At 45.4% G+C, this 20000-nt stretch overlaps 1 protein-coding gene across 7 annotated transcripts in view; it reads left to right on the forward strand.

Annotated features, from left to right (window-relative positions):
* The window catches only part of map4k5 (mitogen-activated protein kinase kinase kinase kinase 5), a 91454-nt gene that overhangs the window by 17005 nt on the left and 54449 nt on the right, over positions 1–20000 (forward strand). For all 7 annotated transcript variants that reach the window (XM_063184329.1, XM_063184330.1, XM_063184332.1 and 4 more), the window contains exons 3-4: positions 6348–6405; positions 19864–19954. In XM_063184329.1, the coding sequence (XP_063040399.1) occupies positions 6348–6405; positions 19864–19954 (149 nt within the window). The remainder of the gene's footprint in view (positions 1–6347; positions 6406–19863; positions 19955–20000) is intronic.

The raw sequence follows: 20000 nt of genomic DNA on the forward strand, positions 1-20000 counted from the left end.
TAAAACCTGTGTCCCTGTTCCTGCTGTCTTGTGTCTGTTCACCTGACGGCTAAATAAATCCTCCGTTTCTTTGGTGTCTGCTCTCTGCTTAGGTGTATCCCAGGTGTCCTAGTTGTTTACCAGCCGTGTGTGTGCGTGTGTGTGTGCGTGTTGGTGGTACAGCTGTTTTGTTCTCGCATGTGATAGGCTGATAACAGGGCTGTCAGCAGATGCTCCGTGTGAAATATTTCCCACCTAGGTTCAGGGTCTCCTTCTCTCTGTCTCTCTCTATGTCTGTCTCTCTCGCTCTCTCTCTCTCTCTCTCTCTCTGTCTGTCTGTCTGTCTGTCTGTCTGTCTCTCTCTCTCTCTCTCTCTCTCTCTCTCACATCCCCCCTGCACCTTGTAATCTGAGGTATGCGTCTGACCAGCAATTAAGGCGATGGTCAAGGCATGTGGAGAGAGACCCCACAATCTCCCAAGCATGCGTAGTGAAGCCAAGCACACCCATGCAGTCAATTCACCTCAGGGCAGTAGCCCACGGGGGGATTTAAACTCCTGTTAATCCAGCCATCTCCTCTGCCCACCCCACCCAGTTTCACCTGGTGTCGTGTGTGTGTGTGTGTGAGTATGAGTGTGAGAGTGTGTGTTTTTGTGTGTGTCGGGAAGTCTGTTTGCTTTAGTTGAAGTTTGCAAGTTGAACAATTTACCTTTCACCCATTCTTACAGATCAGATACCTTATGACATTATTCCTTGTTCCAAGCTGGTAGTATCATTCTATCAGGTTTCTTTATGCATGGTAAACTTTCTGTGAAGACTTGTCAGTTGTCAGTCTGACTTTTGTGCATCTGTGTATTAGGGATGGCGAAAATTGAAAAAACTCTTAACCGGCTACTGAGACTCATTAACCGGTGGTTAACCGGTTAACCAGTAATCTTAAATTATACAACGTTCGCGTGCCTGATATGCACAGCACTGATTTTTAAAAAAATATATTTTTCACATAAGCCTTTTTTTTGCTGCGCAGACAGGACCTGCCATGTCCAGCCACTGTTGCCAGATGGAAAATGCTGAATTATCATACTTAAAACCTCAAAATTATCATTTTTTGGGGCTTTTTGTGAGGAAATTATTATTATAATAATTATTATTATTACAACCGGTTAACCGGTGGCAGCAAATTTTAACCGGTTAAAGTTGATCCGGTCGACTATCAGTTAACTGGTTACCGGTTAACATCCCTACTGTGTATGTGTTCTGTGCATATTTGTGTTTGCATCGATGTCTTTGTGTATGACGGGTTGCACAAGGGAACTCTTTCATCGTATTTATTTTAGGCCTATCAGGACTATACACACACACACACACACACACACACACACACACACACACACACACACACACACACACACACACACACACACACACACACTCACACTCACACTCACACTCACACTCACACTCACACTCACACACACACACACTCACACTCTCAGTTATGAAATGTAGTCAGCTAGCTCAGTGTGAAAGTCACCTGATGCTTATTGGTGGTGGTGGCTGGCTGTGGTTCCTGGTGTTTGGTTTGGTGCAGAGAAGAGGAGATCAGTGGAGGCAGACTGACTTGTGGGTTATGGTCCACTGATACTCATTCAGACTCAGAGCCTGTGGGCGTGCATGCGTGCGTGCGTGCGTGCGTGCGTGTGTGCTCACTTACATGTCTGCTTTCGTGTGAATATGTGTATTTGTCTGTGCATGTGTGCGTGCGTGTCTGTGTCTTAGTTCATCCATGGATACAGTTTGTTTCTCTGACTGTGCGTACTGCACCTGTACTGTTGATATAACCTCTGGTGTGTGTGTGTGTGTGTGTGTGTGTGTGTGTGTGTGTGTGTGTGTGTGTGTGTGTGTGTGTGTGTGTGTGTGTGTGTGTGTGTGTGTGTGTGTGTGTGTGTGTGTGTGTGTGTGTGTGTGTGTGTGTGTGTGTGTGTGTAGCAGCAGCAGCAGGTGTCATGAGTGGTGGGGTAGAGCCACTTCGTGCGATGCTTCTGGTCTCGCCCGGATTTGATGAAGTTGTAACATGGGTTACTTGGTGGTTGGAAGGGCAGATACACGTCCACTCACACACACACACACACACACTGAATGATCTGAATCAGATGGATACACACACACACACACACACACACACACACACACACACACACACACACACACACACACACACACACACACACACACACACCTACTGACGAGCAAGTCGGAGAGGACCCCCACACACACACACACACACACACACAACACACACTGTGCTCTTGTTTCAGCCTCCTTTCCTCTCCTCTCGGCTCCACTCCACTTCTGCGCTCCTCTCCTCTCCTCCTGTCTTTTCTCCTCCTTTCCTGATGATTTTGAGGAGAATGCGTAGTTAACCTACTAACCTGATGGAGTATGGATGTTATGTAATGTCAAGGTGAGGAGTCTAGTTACACTTTGGGAATCAATATATTGCAGTCTGTTGATCGATTGAGTATGTCGAAGGAATAGGGATATAGACACCAATATCATGCATAACACTGCAATGTCTATATATTGTTTTATCTGTGAATGAGCTCTCTGTGTTTGTGAGACACAATAATGCATCAATATTTGTCAAACACCAGTGTTGATTGTTACCTCACTTCCAGTTACCTCACTTCAAGTTGGACGTTTTAAACTTGCATACTGGTTTTGTCATTGCCCTTTATTGTCCATACCTATAACTGTTAAAGGAACAGCCCACCCTTTTTTGATTTTCACATATTTGCATTATTTCCCAGCATTATTCATGAATGTGCATATCATTTTCGTCTATGTGTTTCCATTGCCTAATTTAACAGTATAGCCAAATTAAGCATAGCAATGCAAGTCTATGGGGGCAAACAAAACATCATCAAATGTACTTATAAAGTACCTTAAAATTAATGTAAAATTCACCAGAGTGCAAAACGGCTATTTAATCCTGTCCTAATCATTTGTGGCTTGATGCTAATTCCTCAATTCACTTCCAGTGATTATGCTAAGCTATGCTAATAATTCTGATCCAATAAATCTAAGTGCTGAAAAAACTGAGAAGAAAATGATATGCACATTCATGAATAATGAGTGGAAATACTGCAAATATGTGCAAATCAAAAAAGGGTGGACTGTCCCTTTAACACCTCAGAGAAGGCTACTATCAACATGAGTAGCAACCTCACTTTGACCTCACACCTTTGACTGCGTTGTATGTGTTTGCCCTATGTGTCAGTCCTATTCACCCCTAACCCTTAAGTGCGTCAATCATCTCAACTTTCTCATCAACATCCTGTCCAAAACTCCTTCTGATACTCCTCCATTTGCCTAGCCTGATTATCATGACTTTCAAATCTCTTCGAGACTTGGTCTGACCAAGACCATAACAACAACTAACATTCTTAAACGACACGGTTGACCCATCTCACTAGGTTTGCTACTGGTCGAGTGGCAGAACAGGCTGAGCCAAAGTTTAAACCAAACATTTCTTAGTCCAAACAGAACGTCTCTGCTTAAACACCTCACTGCCTTGAACACGCCTCTACCCAGGACCGTTGGTGATGCTCAAAGTTGATTGCTTCCCGATAAAGCTGGTGGAGTTTCCTGCTGTGGAGGGAACCCGAAAGTACCTGAACAAACAGGTTTCCTGAGCCGAAGGTGTTGCGTCACTGCGAGGGTGGAGCCTGGGTACCATTTACCCATCTCTGTCCTCTGTCTTCTTATATGAGTTATATGTTCATCTGGGTTGGGTCATTTTAATCGTCAGGTTACAGTAAATGAGCAACAACCTCACATTGACCTCACACCTTTGCCGTTGTTGTAAGTTTCTATGTCCAAGTCGTGTTCAGCCTAACCCTGAAATGTGTCAATCATTGCCACTTCCCCAACATCAACATCCTGTCCTAAATGCCCTAAATCTACAGCGTTGTAGGCACTCCGCTGCAAGTGCAATGAAGGCTGAACTCCTTCTCTCTGTCGTATTCCTCCATCTGTCCTCCATATACGTTTGTTATAACGTATGTGCTCATCGTGTGCTAGCTAGCACACCCTAACCCTGACATGTGTCAATCATCTTCACGTTCCCTGATCAAACTTTCTGAAGTGAACATTAGACACTGCTGCAGGTGCAATGACGTCTCTGAAGTCTGAACTGCAGCTGTGTTCAGAAGCTGCAAATGATGATGCAAAATGTTGATATTGGCATGATGTGGAATGGCCATGACGTTGCTGTCTGGTGTCAAGTAATGACTGTGTAGTAGAGTTATGTACTGGTACATTTGCTGTGTGTACAGTTGGATAAGCGGTGCTTTACTTTGCAAGCTTCAAGACACAATGGCACTCATCATGCAGTCTTTGGCACTGAATCTGCCAAGGTTGTGTGCTTACAATGTTGCTTACAGTGTTTTTCACGTTTACCCAGTTTACCCACAATTCAACACCCCCCCCCCCTCTCTCTCTCTCACTATCTCCCACTCTCTCTCACTCTCTCTCACACTCACAGTCTTTCTCAGTCTTTGTTTACATAATTGGGACAGGCCAAAGTCAGCCAGCAGCCGAAGATGTTGAGTAGAGAAGAAACATTGTTCACATTCCTGGTCAAGGTGCAGGACAAAGGCTAATTCACGGTTTTGATTGAGAGGACTGCACACTTGAAAGAAACATTTAAGCTTATTTTGGCTCATTTAATCGATGGCAGAACTTCATTTTGACCATTGAGGTGAGAATTTCATATTTGGATCTCTCAGTCAGAAACAAACAAGGTTGAGTTGCTTACATAAACCAAAGCTGTCTGTCATGTAGCATGTTGTGATCACTGAAGTGACTTATAGACTGTAGAGCAGGGGTGGGGAACCTATGTCTCAAGGGCCATCTTTTCCGCCCCCGACATAATTTTAACGTTATGCCGTTTCACATGAAATATGACATGTTTTGTAAAGAAATGTTAGAATTACATTTTTGCAATACATTTTGACATCCTTGTTTGTGTTCATATTACGGCCCTCTGAGGAAATTTGAAGTGGCCCCTCAAATTTAAAGGGTTTCCCCTCCTGCCCCCGCTGTAGAGCCTCCTCATTGTATTGAGGATGCAGCTACTTCTAATGGTGGTTGTTGAGGTTAAACTTTAAGCTCCAAACACTTTGCCAGTCATTTACATTTGCAACGAATGACTGACGGGTCATGTTGTGTTTGAGCGAAACCATGACTTGGCGGTGCATTATCTGTAAAACGGTCAATAAAACTGATAAGCACAGACAGGCGGCCAGGAAAGGCTGCACTCAGGGGGAAACCTGAGACATGCTGTACGGGCATTAGCATGATGTCATCATGGGTATTATTACGTTGCATTTAGCTGTTGCTCTCACCCAGGGGGGATTGCCATGAATGAGTGCAGTTACATGTGTAGAATAGTTAAACAGAATGGTGGCAGTATTCGGTTTGGGATTGAGTCATGTGAACTCAAGATGGATGTATCGATGTGGCTCAGTGGCCTAAGGAGCCAGCCCATACAGCCAGTCATTTCCCAATCCTTCCCGTCTCTCTCTTCCACTCATTTCCTTTTGTCATCTTTGACTGTCCTATTTCAATAAAGGCTAAGAAGTCCCAAAACAATTGGGCACCACGAATGTAAATCGGCCAGCACCGCCATTAGGTCTAAGCTGTCGTTTCTATGATACTGTGTAGGGTAACGAGAACAAACAAGTAATCTAGTAGGTGCAGCGATTCCCAACCAGGGGTACGTGTACCACTAAACATATGTGAGCACAATGCAGGGGGTACATGAAAAAAAAAAGGAACCATAACGATTGTAGGGAGTAGAGTCACATTGAGATAGAGGAAGAGATCTAGGGCATGAACGAGGGGTTATTCATGGTGGTATGACAAAAAAGGTTTAGGGGGTACGCAAGTCAGAAAAGGTTGGGAAGCAGTGATCTAGTACATGAAGCATGAAACATACGGCCATCCAGCCAGGAGCCAGGAGTCCTGAGCTCACCGATAAGGAGACGCTGATAGCCAGCCAGTCAGCCAGCCATCCAGCTTTGTTGTTGTAATATGGCCCAGTAGCTCCAGCAAGGATTGCAGCCTTATCGTCATCCTATCGGTGGCAGACGGGGCCGACATGGTCAGCACCTGTTTGCATGCATTTGTAAAAGCACTGCCTGTGTTTTCAAAAGTAAAGCTATGTGTATTAAAAGATTTTAAAATAGTGTGTGTGCGCGCGGGCGCAGGCTCGTGTATGTGTGTGCGTACGTGTGCGTGCGCGTGCGTGCGTCGGTCGTTTGGTACCTGTTTATAATGTGGGGGATTTCTTCTTTTGTCTTTCAGGCCCGGAACATCCAGACGGGAGAGCTGGCTGCTGTGAAGATAATCAAACTAGAGCCAGGTGAGTGCAAGGCCCGTGTTTTTGTGTTTCCGTGAGTGTGTAACTTGGCAGGTTGGCCTCGGTTTGATATTCTGCAAAGAAATCAGATTGGATAAGAACAATCACTCCCTGGAAGATGCATTGGCCACGGTGTAGAACGGAGACGTAGCCTAAGGCCACGTGGCTCCAATGTTGACTCTGGATGTCAGGTATTTGAATTGCATTGTGGGTGCGAGTGGCTGTATATTTTTCATCTCTTTTTCGTCAGTTCTTAATTTGGCCAGTAGATGTTAATCTTACCAGCCAGACATGCACTCCCCTACCAGTCAAAGTGGCTAGTTGAGCCCTGGTAATTATTACGATGAAGCAGTCATCACCAGGCCCCTATACTAAGAAGCTGGTTAAGGAGTAAACCAGTTTAAGTTAAGAGGTAAATCATCTAATAGAAGAGCTTCTATTAGATGATTTACCTTAACTTATCTTAACTTGGTTTAAACCGTCTTGTTAGTATAGGCCCCAGATCACATGGTTTTACACTCGGTCATCTGTTAGCGGGTACTAGACAAAGAGTAATGATATTTACCAGCAGACAGATACCAATCTGACACTGTTGCAATGCGTGTATGACGGATGCATTTTTCCAGGGCTTTTGTTCTTGCTTCCTTGTACCATGCAGTGTGCCCGTGCTCAGGCGCGTGATGCGTAGCGTTGAGACATGGTGGACTGCTTGGTAATAATCAGCTTGTTCCGCGCGGTTCGTCACGGGCCTTTTAGCAGCCCGTCCAACCGGTCGGCCTGCAGCAACACTGTCATTAGGCCGTGGCCAGGCGTTGCACCCTCACTCACGCTTTCTTGAATGCCACTCCTCCTCCTCCTCCTCCTTCTTCCTTTTCTTCCTGGTGTCGTTTGCCCCGTGCTGTCGCTTAGCTAGCGTTGAGCTCTCTCTCGCTCTCTCTCTCTCTCTCTCTCTCTCTCTCTCTCTCTCTCTCTTTCTCTCTCTCTCTCTCTCTCTCTCTCTCTCTCTCTCTCCCTCCCTCCCTGTCCCTCTCTCCTCCCCCTCCCCCGTGGTCTTCCCCTCATCCTTGAGGTGACTTGGGAAAGAGGGTGAAGTCCCTCACTGTCTCCTTATCTTGGCCCAGATTGCCTAGGCCTGATTAGAGGGATATTAGACACGGAGAGCCCAGGATTAGAGCCTCCTCCCCCAGCCCACTGACCACCGGGGGCTAAGGGCTGTGTGTGTGCGTGCGTGCGTGTGCTCTCTTGTGTTTGTCTCCTTGGGGGTGTGTGTATGTGGGATGCTCGCGAGTGGACTGTTGTGACTGGTCCAGTGTTCCCATATGGTGTTGTCAGACTGACTTTGTTAGTTGGGTGTGTGTGTGTAGTTCACAGGTACAAGTCTGTAGCAGGCACCTATTGACATGCACCACCACACAATCACACACTCTCTCTCTCTCACACACACAGGCATGCACAAGCATGTTTCCACCCAAGTACAATAGACGTATGTACACAGAACAAAACACATATTCAGACTCTCTCTCTCTCTCTCTCTCTCTCTCTCTCTCTCTGGCTCTCTCTCGTGCGCTCTCGCTCTCTCTCTCCCCCTCCCTTCCTTGGTCTCTCTCTCTCTCTCTCTCTCTCTCTCACTCTTATTGACTTGGGCCAGGTGTGTGTTGCTGTGATGCTGCTATGCTCCTGTTGCCCCACCTCATCAGTATTGAGTGTTGTTTGATTAAGGGGTGGGTGGGTGGGTGGGTGTGTTTGTGCAAACGTTGGCCTCAGGCAGCAGAAGCTGGTGCCAACTCTCCAGAGGCAGAATGGCAGCAGAAAGCATGCACACAGAGACAGAAGCAGTTGTTTATTGACCTTGCTGCTGAACAAAGGATACACATTGTACCCACATAAGACAGAGTTGTGTGCGTGTGTGTGTGTGTGCGCACGCGTGTGAGCGTGTGAGGGCTGTTGACCTAGATCATAAGCTAAATTACTCATCTTCAGAAGACGGCATGTTGTTTTCTCTCCATCTCTGCCTTTAAGCACAATTTCTCACAGGCACTCACGTTCTCTTGTGGGTATGGGCTATAGTTAACGTGACATTTAGCATGTGATATGCCTTCAACAGGTGAATCGCCGTGTACTTTTTCAAAGAGATTTTTACCCCATTTTTATTGTGGAGTGGTCAGTGAGGGTCATGACGGAAATGGTAGGAGAGAGAGAGATGGCGCAGGTATGGGAAATGACCCAGGCCAGACTCAAATCTTGTTGATCCCGATGGGCATGCAAGCCCATTGATGGTACTGTGCATAAGTGCAATGCTGTGCCTTATTAGAGGGGGCATTCACACCCACAGCATTTCATGCAACACCAAATGGTTCGTATAAACCAAATCCCTTACTTGGGTGTATTGTGAATGCAATATCGGTGCTTTGGTGCGCACCAAATCAACTGATCAGAGATAAATAAAAAGTCTTTATATGCTTTACTTTGGTTTGATTTCCCCTGGTGTGGTCATGGTCTTCTTCAGTGCATTTGGAATGTGAAAGCAAATCATATCCACGTCTGTGTTTGCTATGTTGTAAAACATTTCCGAAGCCATTAAAGGTCTGAAAGCAAAACCTGGCATACTCTACAGTTCTTACAATTCACATGGTTTGGAGCAGGGCAGGCTTTATCTGAATGTTCACCTTTTTCTTTCTGAGAGCATCTCTGAGTGACCAAATACAGCTAAGTTGAAAAGTGGGTGTAAAGCCGCAGCATGCATTGATGATATTTATTCCTATGGAGGTCATCTGTGCATAGTGCCTTTTTCAACTCATTCTACATTGCCCCATGTTTGTGGGCATGCATGCACAAACTTAACAGTATGAAAGTTTTGACATTTGAGATTGTGTGTGAATGCGCACATGCGTCTCTACCTCACCGTTGCTGGTGTTAACAGAAGAGGAAGTGATGCGTGAGACACAGGAAGTGGCCGGTGTGTGTGAAGAGCTGACGGCAAGCAGTCCCTTGAAGCAGCCCCTTAATGCAACCTGCTGATGCTGCCTCTCACTCTTTGATCCGTGATCTGAAGGGAGTGCCTGAAGGCTAGCAGGTGTATACTGTCTGTGTGTGTCTGTGTCTGTGTCTGTGTCTGTGTTTCTGTGAGGGAGCGAGAGAGACCGCGATGGACAAAGACAGAGATGGACAGAGAGAGAAGGAGAGAGGGCAAAGACATGGACGGAGAGAGAAGGAAAGACAGACACAGACACCACCACCAGTGGTTAAGATATTGGCTGTAGGCCCTGCTGACTGTGGTTGCGGCTGACCTGCCGACATGGTTACTACCAGCGACCCTGGTTCGATTCTGGCCCGGGTCATTTGCGATCCTCCTCCCATTTCTCTCTCCCACTCATTTCCTGTCGCCTCTCATTCTGTCCTATCAAAATAAAGGCAAAAATGACCCTAATAGTTCTGTCATGTAAGGCCAGAGAGAGTAGATGACGCATCTGCCATTGATTGGATGGTTCGGTCCATCAGAGAGGGCAATCCTTACTTCATTCTTGAATCCCAATAGCAGACCTCACTGTGGATAACAAAGCTGTATTTTACTGTACCTCTGTATCTCGACGTTACACGCTGAAGAGGGGCGTGTGTTTTTTTCTCCCGAAAGGTTTGTGAAGGAAAAAAAAGGAGCATACCTTTTGTGGAGGAAAAAATTCTGAGCATACTGTCCTCCTTCACCTCTTCATTTCATCTACACATTATGGGGTTCAGCACCCAGCTAATAAAACAAAAATCAACAGGTGAAAGTGCTAACTTGTGCGTCTTTTCCACTTTTCAAAACCTCTGTACCTCTGCTCTGTTATTCACAAACTCATCATGAGTGTTGCAGACTCTCATGCTCATGTTGGTGTCATTACATGCTCTTTTTTCCCCTCACAAGCTGCTCAATGTGCTCCTCAGAACTGTGTGTGTGTGTGTCTGTCTGTCTGTCTGTCTGTCTGTCTGTCTGTCTGTCTGTCTGTCTGTCTGTCTGTCTGTCTGTCTGTCTGTCTGTCTGTCTGTCTGTCTGTCTGTCTGTCTGTCTGTGCGTGTACGAGAGATGTGAAAGTTGTGACTGCAGGCCAAGTGTGCGTAAAGACCTAGATTTCTCCCGTTGGCCAATAGGTGTTAGTGCAGATTAAGCATCACTGTGTGTAAATGCCATTATCCAAACTCCTGTCCTCCCTTGTACTTGTGACCTCGTAATGATGTCGCAAGACTTCATTGACGATTCAATGTCTCGCACAAGCGCAATTCAAAGGACATTATCTTATTTGCAGTCAGGATATTGAATGGGGAAATGAGAGTTTGGATGATGGAATGTACCCGGTGTGGGCATAGTGTGTGTGTGTGTGTGTGTGTGTGTGTGTGTGTGTGTGTGTGTGTGTGTGTGTGTGTGTGTGTGTGTGTGTGTGTGTGTGTGTGTGTAAGGACTGCATGTGCATCAGTGAAGTGAGCTTAGGTTTCACTGTGTGACTGTGTGTGTAGCATCCGTACAGTATTTGTGTTAGTGACTGTTAGCTGTCTTGTTGGCTCGTCTTTCCCGAGGAGGGGTTAGCAGTAAGCTGATTAGATGAGTTAAAAGTGTTATTTTAGGCAAGACCCACGCACACGCACAGACACAGACACATACACACACACACACACCCTTTCTCTCTCTCTCTCTCTCTCTCTCTCTCTCTCTCTCTCTCTCTCTCTCTCTCTCTCTCTCTCTCTCTCTCTCTCTCTCTCTCTCTCTCTCTCTCATTCACACACACACACACACACACACACATTCACACACAGCACGGAAGGAATGCCGTCTAGGAGTGAAGAAAAGTCAGGCTAATGATGTCACAGTGACAGGGCACTAAATGAGGAAGTGGACATTCAGTGATGTCACCACCGGCCGCCCAGAGCTGTGAAACAGACGCTTTAAACAGAACTGTAATCTCACATCCCGTTGTCTGACCTTTCTCTCTAGATCTGCCCTCTAAAGTGAAAGAGACAAACTTGCATGAGTGTTACTTTAATCATTAGTTGGCCAACCATTTTTTTACAGCCTGTCTCACAAACAGGCAGGTGAATTTCACAATCAAGACAATTATTTGACTGTTGAAAGTTTCACTTTTCTTCCAAAACTGTAAGAGTACTTTCTTGGCTATAACTAACATGTATGATAACAATTTTCATTGGAATACTGGGAGTGAGTTAAACTTATCTGACACACCTAGTACCACCAAAATTGGATCTGGTTCCAGTAAGGTCTCAAGCATATCTTATATTGTTTTGAATATCTGGACCCAGAATGGTACAATTTTAGGGCAAAGAAAGTAACTGTGAAGCAGAAAGGCTTCATCTGCCATACATTTATCACACAATGGGGAGACTGGGAATATCTTGTGTAGTTTTGTTTTTGAGAAGTGAAGTCTATGGATTATCTTAAACTGAATCAAACAGTGTCTTGAGTTAGCAGAGCATTTATGTATGTTTTATAAAGCATCGTCCCAAAGTTCTTCACTAATTCCCTCCCCAAATTCCTGCTCCCAGAGAGTTTTAATACCTTGAGTAGATGGTGAGGACCTGCTTAATAATGCAGAATAAAGTGTAGAAATGAGATGCCTAGCTCTGCCTTGAAATATAAACAACACATCCAAAGTTGTGTGTTCCACACTATCTAATTTGGGTCACACCAGTTTCTTTTTTGGGATTGGAAACAAAAGTTCAATCTTTCACTTTGTAGTCTCGTATGGTATAAACCCCAACATGGACGCGCGCATGTACGCATACGCGTACACACACACACACACACACACACACACACACACACACACACACACACACACACACACACACACACACACACACACACACACACACACACACACACACACACACACACACACACACACACACACACACAGAGTCCTTCTGTGTGACCAGATTTCTACTGTAGGGACACACAGCGTCCAGCTCCTCTCGCTCACTCACTCTGTCTGTCTAGCAGTTGCCAAACCACACCTCTGCTGATTCAGAGTCCTGCACTTTCCACAGTCCCCCCCCTCTCTCGCTCTATCTCTCTATCTTCCTATCTCTCTCTCTCTTTGGTCAAGGACCTAAGAACAGCAAGTACAGCCCCCATAGTAGGAAGTGTGTGGTCAGCTATGTACACTCTCGCCCTCATCCTCATGTACAGTAGCAGCAGTCGACTCCACTCCCTCCCTCCTTCTCTATTCTTTGCTTTAATTAGAAGAAGACAAACAAACTCTCTCTCTCTCCCTCTCTCCCTCTCTCCCTCCCTCTCTCTCTCTCTCTCTCTCTCTCTCTCTCTCTCTCTCTCTCTCTCTCTCTCTATCTTGCTCTCTGTGTCTGTCTCTCTGACAAGATTTAAGATTCAAGATTTTTATTTGTCACATGCTTTCTTGTGCTGGCACAATTGGCAGTGAAATGAAGTTTGCAACTGCTCTCTGCTGTGTAGGATGATAAATAATAATAATAATTTTGGCAAGAAATATGAAAAGAAGGTCAAGAATAATAATTATAAAAGAAACAGTTGTCTTAGGAATTTAAAAAGTGGATGGCTTGAGGGGGAAAATACTCTTGCACCGCCTCCCTGTCCTACTTTTTATGGAACGCAGTCGTTTCCCTGAGGGCAGCCTTTCGAACATGGAATGACTGGGATGGAAGGTGTCTTTCATAATCCTTTTTGCTCGTGTCTTTACCCTTCTGGAGTATACATCTTGCAGCCCTGGAAGGATGGTCCCAGTGATTTTTTTTCTGCAGCGTGCACTACTATGCAGGGCTACCTTATCCTGAGCGGTGCAGTTTCCATACCATGTTGTTATGCTTCCTGTATTTTACTTATTCAATCATGGCAGTGTTGAAGAACTTCTGCATTTCTGATGGAATTTTGAACTTTCTTAGCCTCTTGAGGTGGTACAGACGCTGCCTAGCCTTTTTCACTATGGTTGTGATGTGAGGTGAGCAGGTGACCAAGACAGATCTTCAGGGGACCCCCCCCCCCACGTTAGGTGTGCATGTGCATGTGTGCTGGTAGTAGCTCAGAAGATGTAAATAATGCCTTTCTAGATGCACATCTCAGTTATTCTCCCATGATGACATAATCCTGCAACTCAGAGCGGAACCGATAATAAAGAGACCTTTTGAGGACAAAAGAGGTTTTCAGTTACAAAACAGTCGTGTGTAATGAGAGTAGGGTCGGACCTCATTCCTTAAAGGTCACACAAGGCTGCTCAACAAAAAATCTTCCCTTCTAAATTTACAAAAGTTTGACGAATAGGCATGATGGCATGATGCATGATGACCAGAAAAACCACAAGTCATGAACCCACGACCGCATCCACAGGGTAACGGGCCGAAACTGTTGAAACTGACTGAACTTGATGAACCATCCTTTGGATCAACACAGCCCCCCTCCCCATACACGTTCATTCTTTTGCACTATCTGTGTGTAGCTCTCCCCCTCATATCTCTCTCTCTCTCTCTCTCTCTCTCTCTCTCTCTCTCTCTCTCTCTCTCTCTCTCTCTCTCTCTCTCTCTCTCTCTCTCTCTCTCTCTCTCTCTCTCTCTCAAATTCAAATATGCTTTATTGGCATGCCTATTGGTAACAGTGTTGCCAAAGCGTACAGATAACATAAAAGAACATTACGGTCAATTAGGAACATTAAGCATACATGTGTTAAGAATATCACACACACACACACACACACACACACACACACACACACACACACACACACACACACACACACACACCCACACCCACACCCACCCACACACACACACACACACACACACACACACACACACACACACACACACACACACACACACATTTGCATTAAGAACTCTCTCTCTCTCTCTCTCTCTCTCTCTCTCTCTCTCATTAACACGCGCCCTCCCAGGTTGTTTCTCGGTCACCCTCTTACTCTCTCACACACACTCGATCATTCTCCCTCTCTCCAGAGACCTCACTCCCTCTCACTTACCCCTCTTTTCTCTATCTGTCTCTCATTGCCCTTCTCTCTCACCCCAACCCCCACCCCCATCTCCTACTCCAATCCCTCTTTTACCGTGGCTGATAAACGTGTGCACTTTTTCGTAGCCACTATTCATGCGTGACTGTTTTGACAAGAACACACGTTTATCTGAGAGCTGAGAGTGATTACATGGCATTACGAGGGGTGGGGGTGCACCGCTACCACATGACACTGTGCCAGATTTGGCCCAGCGAGGGCTTCGAAAGAGAAGCACTGTCAAAAGAAAGTTTTGAGAAGCGCGTGAGAAAGTATGAAGAGAGGAGAATGATGGAGAGAGCGATTAGCAGAGAGTGTGATGAGTGAGAAGGTCAAAGAAGAGAAGAGAGGTGTCGGGACCCAACAGATGTGTGCTACAGATTCCTTTCCAAGCACACGTTGTACTGCTTGCTATGCTACTTTTGCGATCCTTCCCCACCAACAGCACTCGACACAAAGTCCCAGGAATATTCTCTCTCTCTCTCTCTCTCTCTCTCTCTCTCTCTCTCTCGCTCTCTCTCTCTCTCTCTCTCTCTCTCTCTCTCTCTCGCTCTCTCTCTCTCTCTCTCTCTCTCTCTCTCTCTCTCTCACCAGCCCCCTTTGCTTTTCATTCCTTCTTTTCTCTCTGTCTGCCCTTCTTTCTGTTTTCCCTCTGTGCTTTTTAATGCTTCCTGTCCTCTGCCCGACTCACTTTCTCTCCGTCTCCCGGCTCCATTCGTGACCCTTCTCCCCTTCCTTGTGTGTGCGTGCGTGCGTGCGTGTGTGTGTGTGTGTGTGTGTGTGTGTGTGTGTGTGTGTGTGTGTGTGTGTGTGTGTGACTCTCTCTCTCTCTCTCTCTCTCTCTCTCTCTCTCTCTCTCTCTCTCTCTCTCTCTCTCTCTCTCTCTCTCTCTCTCCTCGATTCCTCTTCCATGCTGCATTATCCACCTTCTCTCCTCCATCTCTATCCATCTCTCCTCCTTCGTTCTGTTCATGTCTCGCCGTAGACAGCTGTGTGAGAGTGAGGAATTATATGTATTGGTAGGCCAGGCTTTGGTGTGAGTGAGTGGGCAGCTCCTGAATCGTTGGGACTTTGTGTGAGGGGGGGTGCAGCAGAGGAGGAGAGGACTAGAGAGAGAGAGAGAGAGAGAGAGCAGGGCATGGGGGAGAGGGGGATAGGGGGATAGGGAGGAATGCAGAGACATCTGCTCAGCATTCAAGCTGAAGGACTGGACTGTGCACTGGAACCCATTAAACCCCTGGAGCGCGTGCACACACACACACACACACACACACACACACACACACACACACACACACACACACACACACACACACACACACACACACACACACACACACACGTCTCTGTCTCTGTCTCTGTCTCTGTCTCTGTCTCTGTCTCTGTCTCTGTCTCTCTCTCTCTCTCTCTCTCTCTCTCTCTCTCTCTCTCTCTCTCTCTGTCTCCCTTTCTCTCGCTCCCCCTCTAAGTCTTAACTCGCACACCCACATCATCTACAACATACACGCACACAACCACTTCCGCATATAATGTCAAGCATCCACGTACACAAACTCTGCGGAAGTACATTACTCCTGAATCTAAGGCATCAGGCATTTGGGTACTTTCAGGGAAATGTCTTCTTTCCCAAGTTCACAGCAGTTCGCTGCCTGTTTATTTCTGGGCCTGGTGTCTGAAAGGGCTGATGAAGATCGCTGTCATCTGTGTTCATCCTCCAGCATCATGATTCCCATGACATAAAGCTACTCAGATGATGTTTAAAGGTGCACTGTTTTAACAGTATCTTCCCAGAATGCATGCTGCCCATTCACAAACATCACCTTTTTCACAAATACTTACCACCAGCCATCAAATTCTAAGTATTGATCACAAGTTGCACTTTGAATGCATGAATGAATTGCACTTTCGAGTTGGTGATTAGTTACAATTCGTTATTTTTTATTTATTTTTTTATATATATTTTTAGGGGCTTTTATGCCTTTATTTGATAGGACAGTTTGAGATGGTGACAAGAAGTGAGTGGGACAGAGACGGGGTGGGATTGGGAAATGTCCCCGGCCGTACTCGAACCGGGGTCCCCATGGGCATGCATGCCCAGATGTGGGGGGGCTTAGCACGCTGCGCCACAGCGCCCCCACAATTTGTTTAAAAAAAAAGAAAAAAGATTAGCATTATAATCGACTAAATTGATTAGTCGATTAGTTGTTGACATCCCTAGTCCTTTATTACATTTATTACATTACATTACATTACACTTAGCTGACGCTTTTTTATCCAAAAAGACTCACACTTATTTTAAGCACAGGGTATTGGTTACAGTCCCTGAATCAGTGTGGGGTAAGGTGACTTGCTCAAGGGTATCTCAGCCATGGAGTATGGTGGGGAGTGGTAAGGATGGGATTCGAACCTGCAATCCTCTGATCCGAAGCCCATCTCTTTAACCATTAGGCCCCGGCTGTGAGTTATACATGTCATTGTCTTACCATTAGAGTGTTGAATGGCAGGCGTTCGCTTCCAGATTTAGCCTGGTCATGGAGGCTGAAGGACCGATGAGGATTTTCACACGGGGGTTTGAAGAGAGCGCCTGTCTGAGGCCCTGTTGCCACAGATGGTAGGGTGTTGACTAAAGCCACCTCCTGGAACGGGTCTTGTGAGAATGTGAATTAAAACACGTTGTACAGTGGTTGTACTCTGGTCAGTGCTTGTTGGTTGGCATTCAAATCACTGAGCCGCATGACTATTGTGAGATCAGCCGTCGCCTAAATAGCAAGGGAGTTTATAGATGGATATTGACAGATATTTTTTCTTCTTGCAGAAAATTGTTCTGCGCCCTACTGTGTGTGTATGAGTGTGAGTGTGTGAAGTACTTTCCCATCAGAGCCGTAAAGAGTCTGGCCAACTCGAATCATGGACGCCATTTTCGCTCCCCATGGCGAGGATTCTACAGTGTAACCCTATGGGCAGCATACCGTCAAAATCGCTGGATTTAAAATACAAATAAGGCTTCATAGACCATCAAACTTAGGTTGTGGTATTATCAAGATCCCAACATATGAAAACAAACGTTAAGTTCGTTCGTATTGAAGGGGTTTGCTTAAAAGAGGGTTTTGTCAGCATAGTTTTGATGTGCTCAGCAGTGCATTCAAGCATTACTTCCGTTTTGTTGTTGCCTAGGTAGGGCCAACGTCAAAGTCGATATTTAAGTAATGTACAGAAATAATATTCACAACAATGGTCAAGTTCATGTACAGGGACCCTGGTGATACTTGCGCCAAAGTTTCACGTTGTGTCGAGATTTAGTAGTTTAAAAATAACGATGTGCTCAGCCGTGCATAAACGCGATTGCAGACAGTAGAACTGTAGGATGAGTCTGGATGCTCGTAGGATAAGTCTGGATATTCATAGTATGAGACTGGACATGAGTTTAAATCGCAGGGGGAAAGGACAGGAGAGAGCATGCCATCATCATGACTATTTCTTTCAAAAGTAATTGTTAACATAAGTCGAAGGGGGAAAAAATACATTTACCTCACACAACACGGAGAAATCTCCTGCTTTCCGGTTATTAATTCTGACCTTTATATTCCATAAAGGGGAGTTTATATCCGTGTATGTCCCAAATCCTCCGTTTCTGTCACGAGTTAAACGATGCTGTTTTTTTCTCCTGACCCGGCCCTGCACTACAGCCATATGCACAACAGTTTGTCATAATAATAATGTTATAATATTATAGTAAAGCTTTATTTTTTATATCTGATAATGCTCATTAATGGGAGCGTGGGGAACGAAAATGGCGTCCCTAAAACATGTGACCAGCCCAGAACCAATCAAAATAGCGGGATGGCTCGAACGTTCGAACCCATAGTTGGCCAGACTCTCTTTATCTACGGCTCTGTTCCCCATAGTATTGCCCCATATTACCTTTCTCACCCATCTCCCTTGTACCAATGTCTGTGGTGTTTTTGTTTGTTTGTTTGTTTTTTTTGTTTATATTTTTAAACACCAACATCTGTGGTAATTACAGTGTGGATTATGGCATTGCAATGGCTCTGTCACACTTCACGTCAAAGTATTAACTCTACCTGTCAAAAGTAAGCTGGGCTGCTGAACCTGCTTTTGAAGCCATCAGACAGAAGAGTCTGTAAACAGCAATTAGCACACGTCGCCTGATGACTGACAGTTATCCATTGAACAGATCTGTCAGGTTTTCATAGGCACACGCCCGTACTATTGCTGTATGAAATTAGATGAATAAATAAAAATGAATAAATAACAGAGTCCACAGACAACTCGTCTCATGCAAGCACTCCAAAAAGGAAAATAAAACTGTATTGCAAGATTGACAGAACGACCCTCTGACAGTTCCGTGTGGCTGCGTGGACTAAAAACAACACCTTGCTATCACAATTGGTTCCTGTTTGGATTTTGGTACTTGTTGATGCATTAGTGAGTGAACGTTTGCCAAACATTTGTCTTTTTCTTCATCAACTTACTTACTTTTGTTTCTACTCAGACTGTTAGAGCACACTGAGCTGTGTGTCTATTGTTTTGTAGCTGTAGTATAGCAGCTATACAAATCAAGTTATTATTATGAATAATTAGTATTGTTCTTCTAATCTAAGCGGTTCCTGTTTTGTGCTTGTTGATCCATTTAGTGAGTGTGTGGGAGAGCAAGTAAGTAATGGCAGTTAATGTGATGACTGGACTGTGTCAGAAGCCAAAGTATCTGTGCAGAATACCACAGCGCGCCTTTGTGGATGTGTTTAGCTTTGGCAAGACGAGGGGGAAAGATTTAGTGTGTGTGTGCGTGTGTGTGCGTGCGCAAACTTGTACATCATACGGTCACATTTGTTTGGACTTTCCATTCAACAGATACAGGGCTCGGCGCTTACCACTCAGTTTAATAGTAGGGGGGGTGGGACAGTGAATAGGACCGATCCATTGCTGGGTGCCACAGGGGTGTAATATAGATTCCAGCTGCCAAGGAAACGAACTGCACATGTGTGTGTTTAACGCATGGTCAGCATTTTCAGGTCTGCGCCCTCGTACTGTCTGTCTGTGCTTCTGGAATAGCCCGGGTTTGCTATTTGGCGCGCACATTTCATCTGTACAGGGCAATGCAATAACAAGTTTGTTTGTATCGTGTGTGTGTGCGTGTGTGCGTGTGTGCGCGTGTTTAACTCTAAGTCTATTGTTGCAGTTCCTATGAGTTCTATTCCACATTGCAATGTTTAAAAATTGTGACATTGTTTTGTCTTTTCTCTCCCTCTGTTTTCGCTCATCCTCTTTTTATCTCCCTCGCTTTTTCTCTCTCTCTTATTTTATTTTGCCCGTATTCTCTCTTTCTCTCTCTTTCTCTCTCTCTCTCTCATTCTCTCTCTCTCTCTCTCTCTCTCTCTCTCTCTCTCTCTCTCTCTCTCTCTCTCTCTCTCTCTGTCTGCAGGAGACGACTTCTCCATCATCCAGCAGGAGATTTTCATGGTGAAGGAATGCACTCATCAAAACATTGTGGCCTACTTCGGCAGCTACCTCAGGTCAGCAACACACTCAGGGTCAAGGCGTGTGTGTGTCCGTGTGTGT

This window comes from Engraulis encrasicolus, chromosome 19 (assembly GCF_034702125.1).
Source record: "Engraulis encrasicolus isolate BLACKSEA-1 chromosome 19, IST_EnEncr_1.0, whole genome shotgun sequence".
NCBI classification, from domain to species: Eukaryota; Metazoa; Chordata; class Actinopteri; order Clupeiformes; family Engraulidae; genus Engraulis; species Engraulis encrasicolus.